At 42.7% G+C, this 13,022-nt stretch overlaps 1 protein-coding gene across 10 annotated transcripts in view; it reads right to left on the minus strand.

The window, feature by feature from the left end:
• Mfsd8 (major facilitator superfamily domain containing 8) overlaps window positions 1-12,367 on the minus strand; it is a 31,299-nt gene extending 18,932 nt beyond the window's left edge. For 5 of the 10 annotated variants that reach the window (XR_015665296.1, XR_015665291.1, XM_087626287.1 and 2 more), the window contains exons 1-5: window positions 12,142-12,294; window positions 7,062-7,153; window positions 4,905-4,948; window positions 2,943-3,183; window positions 1,679-1,792 (exon numbers count right to left, since the gene is read on the minus strand). Coding sequence is in view for 5 of the 10 variants with exons in the window: in XM_087626287.1 (XP_087482413.1) it covers window positions 1,679-1,792; window positions 2,943-3,183; window positions 4,905-4,948; window positions 7,062-7,153; window positions 12,142-12,206 (556 nt within the window). In the remaining 5 variants the exon portion in view is untranslated. Of the gene's footprint in view, window positions 1-1,678; window positions 1,793-2,942; window positions 3,184-3,408; window positions 3,571-4,904; window positions 4,949-7,061; window positions 7,154-12,141 lie in introns of those variants that run through there. The other 5 variants (XR_015665294.1, XM_087626303.1, XR_015665292.1 and 2 more) reach the window with 4 other exon arrangements.
• Window positions 12,368-13,022: the final 655 nt, after the last annotated feature.

Consider the following 13,022-nt stretch of genomic DNA (forward strand, 5'->3'; position numbering starts at 1 on the left):
TTAGTGGAGACTATATTATTTTCCTATATAAATCACAGACATTCATATACATATATACATATATATGCACACTTATTATTGTATGTGATAAATATGTGGCATTAACATTTCAGGCAGGATGGAACAAGTAGGAAAAACATCCAAGATGGCTCTTTAGGGAGACAGTATTAAAGACGTGAGACATAGATGTGAGCATTGACAACTTATAACCAGTCAACACCATCATCTCTTCATCTTTCTGTCTTTATTAGCATATACTGATTCTACATAACTGGATTAATCATGATATTTTCATGGATATATAATGTATTCTTATCATGTTTACCACCCATTTAGTGTCTTCGTTTTTGTGGGGGAGGAGGAGTGCTGAGAGTGGGGTACTAGGCATGCCGAGTGTCTACCCTGACGCTCAGCCACACTCTAAGCCCCAGCACTACTTTTCTAAAAACAAAAGAAAGCTACTCTATATCAAAGTTAAGCTACAATTTATTCTGGAAACAAAGTATACATTTTAAATTGCACTGATTTATGTTCCTATGTGCATTTAGGGTGGGAGGCTTGCACTTGCCATGGTGTGCCTGTGAGGATCTGTCCTTCCACAGTCTGGTCCCAAGGGAGCAAATTCAGTCCACCAAGTTTGGCAGTGAGTGGGAAGGTAAAGACCCACCGAACAAAACTGTTGTCTAAACTAATTACAGCGTTAGTCACCTTCATTACAAGAGAGAAAGCATAACATTTAAGTCAAATATTACTGTGTAGGTGGTCCTTACATTATATGTATTTACTATCACTTAATTGAGTCTGTGTTGAAACTTGGCTGAGACGATTTTCCATGGGCTCTGTCAGTAACTGGGATCCAACTTCAGCTGAGGACAAAAGTAGGTTCTATCCTTACAAGAGCACTGGGTTCAAAGCAGCCAGAAAATCGTCAGTTCTGAGCCCTGGACTTCCCACCTACTTCGTGATTCTAGACAGACTTTCTATACCGTGAAATAAGAGATCATGTTCATCTGTAAAATGAACAAACATTTAAGTAAGAGCTCTGGGACTGAGGCAAAGAGTAGTGTATTAAAAACCAGTACTGTCGGGGCTGGGGATTTAGCTCAGTGGTAGAGCGCTTGCCTAGGAAGCGCAAGGCCCTGGGTTCGGTCCCCAGCTCTGGAAAAAAAAGAACCCAAAAAAAAAAAAACCAGTACTGTCCCCCCAGCTACGACTATAGCTCAGAGCTGGAGTGGTTGCCAACATGCACACAACCCTGAGTTCTATCAAAATTACACACACACACACACACACACACACACACACACACACCACATTCATAGACACACACACACACTCTCACACATACATACACACATCACACACACACACACACACACACACACACAACACTCACCCAGACACACACACACAGAGACACAGATACAATTTGGAGGGATTGGTGCTATATTCTTTTACAATTATAACAATTTTTAGTTAACATAATGTTTCATTGTGATATTTTATGTATGTGTATCACTGTACTTTGTTCATGTTAACCCCTCTTTCTTCCTTGCCTCCTTCCCTCCTTCTTAAAGTTTCTCTCATCCCTTTAGCCACAAGGTCTCACAGATGGATTACTTTAAATTTGAACCTGAAATGTTACCCTGATTTAAGTGGTCACATAGAGATGGCCTACCTGGACCCAGAATAAAGCCCAGGGCTTGGCATGTGCTCGTATTAGCCATGGCACCCGTTCTTTCCTGAAGGGAAGTAGCACCGGCAATGTATGATCGGACAACAGCTACATTTCCTGAAGGGCAAGCAAAGGGAAAGAATCAGCCTCTGGCTCTAATGCTCACCTGCCCATCTTTACACAGAGCGAGAAATACTAATGAATATCATGGTCCTTTCTATGCCACCGAACAAAATGTATAAGATTTTGATTGAACAAACACATAACTAATAGAATACAGTATTGTCCCTGATAGAGAAACAGTGAGCTAGGCTAAGGGGTGCACATCTGTAATCCCAGCAACTGGGAGACAGAGGCCAGCCTGGGCCACATAGAGTTCTGGGCCAGCCTGAGGAATACATAATAAGACCTTACCTCAAAACCAACCAACAACAACACATCAGGAATCAAAATAAGACAAGCCACCCATAGGACTAAAGACACAGTTTTACACAATGTAAAATAACATACAATACCAAGATTTTCTTATCAAATAACGGCAGCTGCCCATTAACAGCAGACTGCTGTGATATAAGGAACTGTGTCCCAAACTGCACGCAGAGATATGTACTACAGAAAGAGAAAAACTGCACTAAGAATTGAAGTTAAATACTTTGGGCTGGAGAGGGCTCAGAGGTTAGGCATTCCCACTGCTCTCTTGTAGCACACTTGAGCTCAGTTCCTAGCACCCACTTCAGCACCTCACAAGTATCTGTAACTCCACCTCTGGGGCACTCAGTCCCATGTACTAGCCTCTAAGGCAATTTGCACTTGCAAATTTTCACAGACATACATAATAAAATAAACATTGTAAAGACATATTGAGCACTTATTTTCTAATAAAGACTGCTAGGAACCACAGAACATTTAAAATATCATTTACAGTTTCTAACACACACACACACACACACACACACACACACACACACACGATTACTGTAATTGGCGGGGAAAGATGGGACCAATACAATAGGGCAAGCAAAGGCCACAAAGAGAAAAGAATACATTCAAGAACCTGAGAGGGCTCCACACTACGCATAACACTCAATGTATGCCCTGGGGGTGAAGACCAGTGAACATGCATGTAACAGGAGGACCAGCAACAGAACAGAGTTTGCTGAACTGGGGATGAGAGACTGAGAAGGATGACACAGGAGGGGGGGCATGGCTATGAACAGGAAGAAGAATGTGACCTAACACACACAAACACACATGCACGCACAGTTACCTGCTCCGAATCCGACCAATCCACGAGCAATCAACATGTAGTATTTATTATGAGCAGCTGGCACATGGACATATGCGTACAAGCAATTGGCTGCCACCGAAATAAAGATGGAGACGATAAGAGGTTCTTTTCTTGGCCTATAATTAGACCATAAGCCAAATAGAGGTGAAGCTACCATTTGGCCAAGACTATATGAAGCAATAACCCAGCCCAAAAAACTTGCATCAGCTGTCTGATCAATCTGCAGAGAGAAGTAAATGCTTTGAGAGTCATTACACAACAGCAGTTGTTGGCTTCTAGCAGTCACAAATATTCTAAGGCAGAATTCTATGTGCATACAAGTCTCAGACACTGGTAACTAAGTACCTGGGAACATGGCTGCTAGGTCACTTTGTAAAACTATATTTAGCTTTGTGACTAAGTCTCCAGGCTTCTTGTGGAGGGGCTGATCCACCTGCATACCTACCAGAACTTTGCAGGTTAGTATTTCTGTGGAGAACTCCTGAACAGGGAACAATCACGGGGTAGTTCATCACTGCCCATCCAACATCTTACCATATGGTAAGTACTAAGGATATAGATGAAGTAGTGTCATCCCTTTGTGTCCTTGGAATTGACTCTAGGATGTCAGAAGACACCAGAATGAGGGCACACACAAGCTCTTCACATAGAATGTGTTTGCAAACCAATTACATATGGCTGTACAGGTGCAAGTCATGTCTGATGACTTAGAATGCCTACTACAATGCAAGTTCTGTAGACATAGCTGCCACACAGTACAGTTGAGGGAGTGATATTTGCAAACCACAGTTTCTTGAATTTTTTGGATGCAGCTGCAAGGATGAAGAAGGCACAGGATGTTTGGCCCCAACTGGCTGATGACGAGAGAGAAAGCTTTCAGGAGGACATGAGAGGTGTAGAGGCATGAAGGGGGAACAGAAGGTGGAAAGGAAGAAGGGAAGAGAGAGGAAGGAGGAGAGGAAAGGAGCTAGGAAGGAGCTAGGATGACTGTGTGCAGCGCTGTAGAGCCTGGGTCACTGAGAGGAGCTGGGATGACTGTGTGCAGGTCACTGAAGTAGGGTTAACACATTGCTGTCCACTTATCTGCCACATGCTAAGGCCTAACACGCATGGACCTCTACAAAATCAGTACACACAAGAGTGGGCTGATAAAGATACAGAGAATCTACGGTTAAGAAATCAGTGTTAAGACAAAAGCTGGCACAAGGAGCTGGCTGAGAGTTCCAGGTGCAGGTGAGGATGGTGTATGCCCTGACCCTCACACAGGAAGGATGAAAGTACACTGAACACAGGCTCTCTTGTCACTGTTCCAGGACAGAGCAGTTTAGCAACCACATAATGTTGGTATTGTCCTAGACATCATATGCAATATATAGATTATAACAGTATACATCTGAATATCCACATATTATATGCAAATACTACATCACTTTATGTAATGGACGTGCACATCCACACATTTTGGTGTACTTTGGGGGACATGAAAACCAATCTCCCTGGAATATCAAGAGACAGCTGTATTGCCTGTCCTTTTCACAAGTTTCCCTGAAAACCCAAATTAATTCCACAGGAAAATCATTAAATTATTCCTCAGAAATATCATCTGCACATTTTAAGAATTCACTTGTCTGCCTGAGCTGCTTTTCACTAGGGTGGTAGTGACAAGATGTGAACATGGCTGAGTAAATCAGTAACCACACCGTCACTGTGCCTGCGACTCTCCAGGCATATGTCTACTTCTTAGCGCAGCACTCTTTCTGCTTTAAATGTTTTTGTTTGTACAATAAAGTACATGACAAACTTATACTGCCATTGAGGAACTATTGTTTGAAGCTATTCTAGAGTAGATCAAACTACAGAATAGAAACTGTCTAGACAACATTTAATGACATTAGCATTACCTCTACTATCCGTTCAGAAAACAGACTGAAAGGCACAAACCTTTTGAAGATATGGCCAGATGGACATTATCACAATAGAAAAACCTGTAAAGAGGCAGACATGTTTGTTTGCATCATAAAAACAACAGAGCACTTATAGTCCCCGACTACGCCTGATCTAGCAAGGTCAAAGGACTTGTCTCTCTTCTCTCAGATACCTTTGCCATAGTGGAAATTACTGAAAGCTCTGTTGAGTCTTATAGCACACATGAGTGAAAGAAAGGCCACACTGTCAGAGGGAAGTCTTCTCTATTGTTGAAATGGCAATTCACTGCAAGGAAGCTGAGAGCCGGAACACCATCTCAAGGGAAATAATATGAACTAAGTCTCTTGAAGATGGCCACACTTTAAAGGCAAATTCTTAATTTCTCATAGATTTTCCCACTCATAACTATAATGGAAGACTCATAACTATTTGTCAGTGTTGCCTTTTTATTTCTTACTTTTCTACAGTGATAGGGAACAAACCAGGCCTCATAAATTCTAGGTAAGTACTCTAACACCCAGTTAAAGCTCAGCCCTATTTGTCCACTCTAAATTGTAGGCAAATCCAGTCAGAAATAATGGAAGGCCTACTCTTAAATGTTTAGCTTTATTTCTGGGTGTACTGGCTCATCTCTGTAATCTCAGCACTTTCAAGGCTGAGGCAGGGGGATCAAGAATTTCAAACCAACTTGAGACATTGCTTTACATTAAAAAATGGACGACATGGCTCTCCCTATTAGAGTATACAATTTATGTAGGGGATAGTAGGGGGCAACAGGAGGGTAACTGTATTCAAAGTGTACTACATAGGGCTGGTATGATGGGTCAGTCTGTAAAGTGCTGGCCACACAAGCATGGAGACCTTAGTTTGGACTCCCAGCATTACAAAAAGCTGAATGCAGAGGTCATCATCCTAATCCTAGTGCTGAGGAGAGGGGACAGAGTCAGGCAGGTCTGGCTTCTTTCACTAAGCATAATGCCCTAAGACTCATGCATCTGGCAGTGGTACCTATTAGTGTTTCTTTCACAAAGTCTATTGTCTTGGGCTGGTGGATGGCTCAGTGGTTAACAGCACTTATTCCTCGAGAAGACCAGAATTCAGATCCCAGCACCCATATGGTGGCACACAGTCTTCTTCTAACTTCTTCACATATACATGTGCAGTTGCAACACTCACACAGACAAAATAAATGCAAAAGAAATGATTGAAGACTACTTTTTTTGCCATAGAGTCTCAGTATGAAGCCTTTGCTACACAGGTTCCAGAGATTCAACCAGGTCCCTCGTTGAACTTTTACCCACTGAGTCTTGATGTCCCTGACATCTGTTTTGAATATAACAGACTTTATTACTTTGGGGTTGGTTTTTTTTTTTTTTTGGAAGTTTTTGGTCTTTGGAGTGCGTATTTACTTATTTATTTAGGCAGTGTTGGGGAACACAGGGCTCTGACCATACCAGGAATCACTCTACCACTGAAGCGCACACAACTCTCTACCTATTTGGAACTGAATCAACTCTGATGAATAATGGAGTTAAAGAGCCAATTCTTAGGCAGAACTGGTGGCCCACACCTGTCATCTCAGCACTAAAAAGGCTGAAGCAGGAGGATCAACAGTATAAGGCAGACAGTGAAACTGTTTCAAAATCTCTCCCACCCAGGACCTTTAAAAAGTACATTTTACAATAAAGTTACATCAAGTAAAATCTTTAACATGCCAATTAACATCTGAAGTCATTTTTTTCTGTTATAAAACTTAAAATTGTTTCTTAGCTGAGTAATAAAAACTGTCTTGAAGGAAGAAAAAATCAACTCAGTATGGTATGATTGTACATCCCTGTAATCCCAACACTAGGGAGGCTGAGACAGCAGAACCCAGAGTTCAAGATCAGTTTGGGGTACATAGGGAGGCCTTTTCTACATAGCTAAAGTGGGCATACATTTATTCCCACTTATTGGCGGTGGTGGGTGGACATCACCTTAGGGCAGGATAGGGGGGAATGTCTCTGAGCCCATCCTATTCTACGGAGAAACTTCTAGGATATCCAGGGCTACAAAGAAAAATCTACCTCAAAGACCAGCCACAAATAAACAGATGGGTAACTAATATTAAAATTATCCAAAGCTAAGGCATTCTATGCTGAACCATAGAACTGCATGGCTTCCAGCACTTACCCACACTGCTGAGGAACATAGTAAGGTAGAGAATCCTCACAGACTTCCATCTACTCTTGTAATGCTCTTGGGTTTCTATCATGCCCCATTCTCTAGGTAGGAAGAAGAAAAGGGTTAACAGTGTTGGGAGTCCCTTATCTCGAAACTCCAAATCCACAACGTTAACTGTGTGTGGGGACGCCACCACCTGACTTCAGTGAATTACAGCCACATGCACATGGACCATGTCCTCCAAAGATCCAAGAACTAGAAAATCCCAGGCACTTCAGATAATGCACAAGGCCTGGCCTCCTCCTGATCACTAGGAGCAGGTACTTATGAACTACTAATTTTACTTTATCTTTTCTAAACATGATATGGGCCACACGGCCTTTGATCCCAGCACTCAGGAGGCAGAAGCAGGCAAATCTCTGACTTGGAGACTAGCAAATCAATCGAGTTCTAGTACAGCAAAGGCTGTGCAGAAAACCCTGTCTCAAAAAAATAAAAAGTCCAAAGATTTGAAATTACATAATAGGAAATATTTATTTAATATTGGCTATGGTTACTCTAATTCACCTATGAAAAAGCATTTTAAATTTCACTGGATTGTAGGAGTATAATAATGCACCCCTAATCAAAGTCATTTAGAAGATACAAGAAAACTTTAAAAGGTAAAACATTTTTCAAAGCAATTATTTTATTTTTATTCTCTTTCAAGTTTTCATGTTTCTATGTTGTGTATGTGCATATGGTGACCTGATGGCAGATATGGCCAGTCTGGCTAGTCATGTTGCTCTGGGACGCCTGTATCTTACTTTTGATTCTGGAATTACAGGTGGACCATCAAAACTACATGATATTTACATGAGTTGATAGGTATTCAAAGTCTAGTCCTCTGGTTTGCACAGCAAGCATTTTAGCTGCTGAGCCATTTCCACAACTCCCGTTTCCTATTGCTAAATGCAAGAGAAGTATGTTAATCTAACAGGATGAATGAACAAAATTTCTCAAGAAAGATACATAAAGTAGTCATAAGAAATAGACCTCCCCAAAGGGGATATATGGAAAATTAATTAATATCAGGGATGGTGAGATGGGTAAAGGTTCCTGCCCAATGACCTGAATTCCCTTCCTGGAATCCATATAGTAGAATTAGAGACTTCTACAGGTATACTACGGCACACACATGCCTACATACACACAAAAATGAATAAGCAAATACAGTGAAGGTCTATTTTCTACAATTACTCTCATGTTTCTGACATTCTTTCTTGATGGACGCATATTACTTTTGCTATGAGCTTTTCTGGCTTGAATGATATAACCTAAGACAGTGCCAGCCTGGAACTTCCTGGAGCACTGCCCTTTGCAGTGACATAAATTGCCAAGTAAGTTCTACTTGTGGACCAAAGAGCATATGGTGACACAGCAGACTGGATTTTGTCTTCTGAATAAACTTGTACCGTGGACTAAAAGTGAGTATATAATTGATATCCTACCTCTGTTACGTAGGACAAACAGCCATAGCTATATGGTGAGACCCTAGTTCAAATAAAACCAAAAGCTTTCCTAGCCCAAAGGCAGTTACGTGTTCAGTGTCAACCTTGGCTATTTCGTGAATGCAGGGCACCCTGGGCTATAGCGTGCACAAAGGAAACAAAAACAAGCTTTTCTTGACAAGCCCATAATAGGAGCACTAAGAAACAGAGGCATAACAGCAGTGCTGTTTTCACCCTCAAAGTCAAGACTGGGGGTCACATCTCAGGCTACATAGAACTTCAAGGTCAGCCTGGGCTCCAAGACACTCAGGAAAGAAAAATGGGCACGATGCTGAGAGGATGGCAAGCTCTACATCAGCATGGGATATGCAGCAAGACTTTGTCTCCTCTTTTTTTTTTTAATTTCCCTTGTTACATTTTAGATTTACTTTTCTGAGCATGAATGTTTTGCCTTCGTGTGTGTCTGTGCTCTGCACTCCGTCTGGCATTCCCCATCATGGGGGCCTGGAATCCTGCACTTCAGATGAATACATTAGCTCTTCCTGGGATTACTTCTGAGACAGTGACTAAGAAACAGTCCAGGAATCAGGATTTTGAGATACCCTCTGATGAACTGACCCAGACCTAGAAGTCGATTGTAACATGACCAGAGACAGGTCCAGGAAAATTCTGCTTTGTTTTGGGATATAGGATACATGAAACCCTGCTGTCCCAGGCTGACCTCAAACTTACAGAGATTTGCCTGCCTCTGCCTCCCAAAGTGCTGGGACAGTTCTAAACTAGAGATTAGAACCAACACATGAAAGGTGACTGGCTTGTATGAGTATGTGTTTGTTCATTACATTATTAAACTACTAGAGAAACAATGAATACAAAGTATGAGTTAGATAACACTCTTTAGTTGGTGTCTCTAGTTTTATTGATGGAGTTGTGTAAGGGATGGATTTGTTCTTGGAAAAGACAGACTGCAATAACATACTCGTAATAACTGAAACTTCAGTTTGGCAAAAGATACCTCTCTCTCTCTCTCTCTCTCTCTCTCTCTCTCTCTCTCTCTCTCTCCCTCTCTCTCTCTCTCTCATTTTGTGTGTGTTTGTGTGTGTGTGTGTGTGTGTGTGTTTAAAGACATCTGATTGGTGTGAAAAAGACTAATTGGAAACATATTAGGTATTACTTAACTATTTCAGTCTTTCCATGTATTTGAAAGCTTTTAAAGTAATAAATATTTATTATGCTCTTTTTTAATTTAGAACAAATAGCAGGATATGGCTGTTGATTTTCTACATTTATTGTATCTTTTTTATTTTGATGACACAAACGTGTTAGATGGCTTAGACTGGTTTGTACGGACTTCTGCTCTACACGGGTGTAAGAAGAAATACTGAAGCTGGGTGTCAGGACACAGGCCACCACTTAGGAGGCAGAAACAGTAGGATCTCTGTGAGTCTGAAGGTAGCCTTCTCTACATAGCACTTCCAGGCCAACCAGGGCTACATAGTGAGACTCTGTCTAAACAGACAAACAAAACCTAAAACAAACAAGCAAGCAAGCAAAGGAAATGCTGTACATATTTCCAAGGCGATTTGTTTAGCTTTTACCTTTTATCTACTATTTCTGCTCTATCCTGGCATTAGATTTCCTGCTGGAATTCTCTTTCAAGTAAAACTGTGGTGGTCTAGTATTTTGATAACCAGAGCTCGGATTGGCAGAATGTTTAACAAATGTTTGACGTAAAATCCAGAAAAAGTACATAATGCACTGGTGTGGATTGAGCACCTGGGTAAAACTTAATATGAAGAATAAATTTTTCACTGGTTGGGTTTTCTTACACAGAGTCTGGGGCAGAGGAGCACTGTACTTTCAAAATTAAGCTCTGGACTCAATACAGAAAGGCAGAACAGCCAGACTCAGAGCTGGAGAGCAAGAAGGGTATGTGTCCCTAACTGGAGAAATACCAGAGACATGAAAAACATGTGCACTGTAAGACAAGCATACTAGCACTTGCCTGTTACTGTTACTGCATTACATGGGAGGGAAAGCAGGAAGACCCTCAGCTCAAGTCCAGCCTCTACCAGACTGAGTTGTGAGACAGTCTTTGCTCCAAAGTAACAGCTTACTTGAAAGGAAGGAAGGACAGAGTGAGAAAGGTAGGAGGAAGGGGGGAGGGAAAGGGAGAGGGGAGGGAGTGCAGACATTTAAGGACAGGTGGTGTAGTACTATTCCTTTCACAGATGAACACTGAAATAAGAATTAGAAGTGTTTGTAACATTTCAGAAAACCCTAAGGTCAGGCATGCTATTTCAGGAAAACATAGGCCTGACACAAAAGATAACAGAAAAGAAGCAAGCAGCAAAAAGAATGCTAAGATAGAGAAATGTCACAGACTTATATGCTCGACAAACAATGTGCTGACCCCCTGTCAGAGCCTGTACATCATAAGCACAAATTTCCATCAAGTATAAATCTCGGTTTACAGGATCACGGCAACTAGAGAGCCTGTTAACAATAGTTGCAAGAAACATAAAGAAGGGTTGCTGAGACATTTCAAAAAGGAGATGAGGTTTGGTCTTCTAGGAGTGGAACTGGCAGGACAACTACAGGGCTGTATAAACTCCAAAAGGATAGCAGCAAAGCAAAAACCAGGGCAGAAGCCAACAGCTTCAAAGGGGCCTGGGGGATGGAGCTCTCTTAAAACAATTTCCAACACTGCTAGTAATTTTAATCACTTCGAGATAAAAAGCAACTCACATACAATTCAATCTATATCCTCTACTTAGTAAATCAAAGACCACAAGGTTTCACTGTGGTTAAAATAAAAGATTGGTGCTAAAGATAGAGAAAAGAGAAAAAAAATCACTTAGTATTGTTACTATATGTTGTTGTCTTCAAATAAAAGACTCAATTAAATAATACTTCTTGCTTCGTAAAGGTAAAAATACATATTGGTACAGTAAGACAGGCCCAAACTTTTCTAAATAACTGCTCATAAACTAGAATCAAAATTGAGAATTACAAGGATGAAAATACTAGTGAGATGCTTAAGAGTAGTCTTTATTTTCTAACTCTGATGTTGAGAAAAGTATGAGTCATTTTAAATGAGTTTATTTGCAAAATATTAAGAAGTTATTAGGTAGGTTAGGAAAAAGTCAGTACCCTGCAGGGTCGGTTAAAAACCACCATTTGGGGCTTTTGTGACAGTGGTCAGCTATACAGGGTCAACATAATGCAGTGTCAGCTGTAAAAGAGGCAGCTTAGGAAAAATAGAAAGTGAAGAAAACGAAGCTCTCAAGCAGGAATTCCCATAATAGAATTAAGGCGGATACTTAAGACACAGTCCACACAAGCTACAATGTGAAGCTGCTGTGACCTATGACTTCTACCTGAAGTATCCCCCTCTCCAGCTTTCTGGGTACCCAAGTTCTCCAAGTACCAAGCTTGGTACCGGAGTTAAGATTCTCCACTTTACCAAGTAAATGGGATTATCCAAGAGCCAGCCCTAAACTGCTCTGAAGATAATGCTGCCCACGCGCATGTGCAGCCCTGTTTTGGGTCCTGACTGTGGACACGCAGTACCCAGATAGTCCCACCCGCCTGCTCACCTGCTTCCGGGCGAGCCAGTGCCCAGGAGGGGCTCCCTCTCGGCCTCGCTTCCCAGGTTCGCCATAATGACAGCACTCACTAGGCGGCGCGCTGCCCACTCTCGCGCCCGAAGCTCCTTCCTGGCCGGAGCTGTCGAAACACTCGGCAACTGCGCCTGCGCGCCGCGAGGCCGGAAGCGGATCAGCTGCCTAGGAAAAGCAGGGGCCGCGCAGCAGGCTGTGGTGGCGACCAAAAAAAGCAGGCCGGAAGGGGTGGACCACGGCCAGAGCCCGTTGCTGGGGGCGTGTCCTGCGGGCGCCCCGCCCCAAGCTCGGCCTCCTTGCCTGCCTGTCTGACGGGTATCCTTCTGTTTCTTACCTGAGGGAATTCAGGTGTTGGTGCTATTACCTGAAGCGAAAGTCCAGTTCCTAGAGCGTGAAGAGCTGGGGTGCCCAGAGCCTTGGCGAACTCCCTTTAGGTGTGCGTCCGCGAGCGGCCTGTAAGTAACAGGCCGTGCGCCACTGGCTTCTGCGGAGGTTCAAAGCGGCATGAGTGCAGCAGTGTCCCGGTCTGAGGGAAGGCATTGGGGACCCTTGAGAACGAATCCTGCTGGCCCGCGGCGCCTCACCTGAAGGATGGGACTGAGGGATGGGATTGATGGCAGCTAGCCACTGTTCCTCTGATGGGTCTGTACTTGAAGGGACTAGGCGTCTGGGCTGATGGCAGACAGCTGCTGTTGCCCTGCTGGCTCCTCACTTGAGGGGACTGAGTGTCTAGGTTGAGATGGTAAGAAGCTGCTCCTACCTCGCTGGTTCCAGGCCCTGGAGGCTCAGCTTTGCAATACAGTCCCTCAACAACGCCTGCATAGCTCGAACCCGCCGCTACTTTCAATGTGAAAATC

The sequence above is a fragment of the Rattus norvegicus genome, chromosome 2, assembly GCF_021556685.1.
Source record: "Rattus norvegicus strain SHRSP/BbbUtx chromosome 2, alternate assembly SHRSP_T2T, whole genome shotgun sequence".
NCBI classification, from domain to species: Eukaryota; Metazoa; Chordata; class Mammalia; order Rodentia; family Muridae; genus Rattus; species Rattus norvegicus.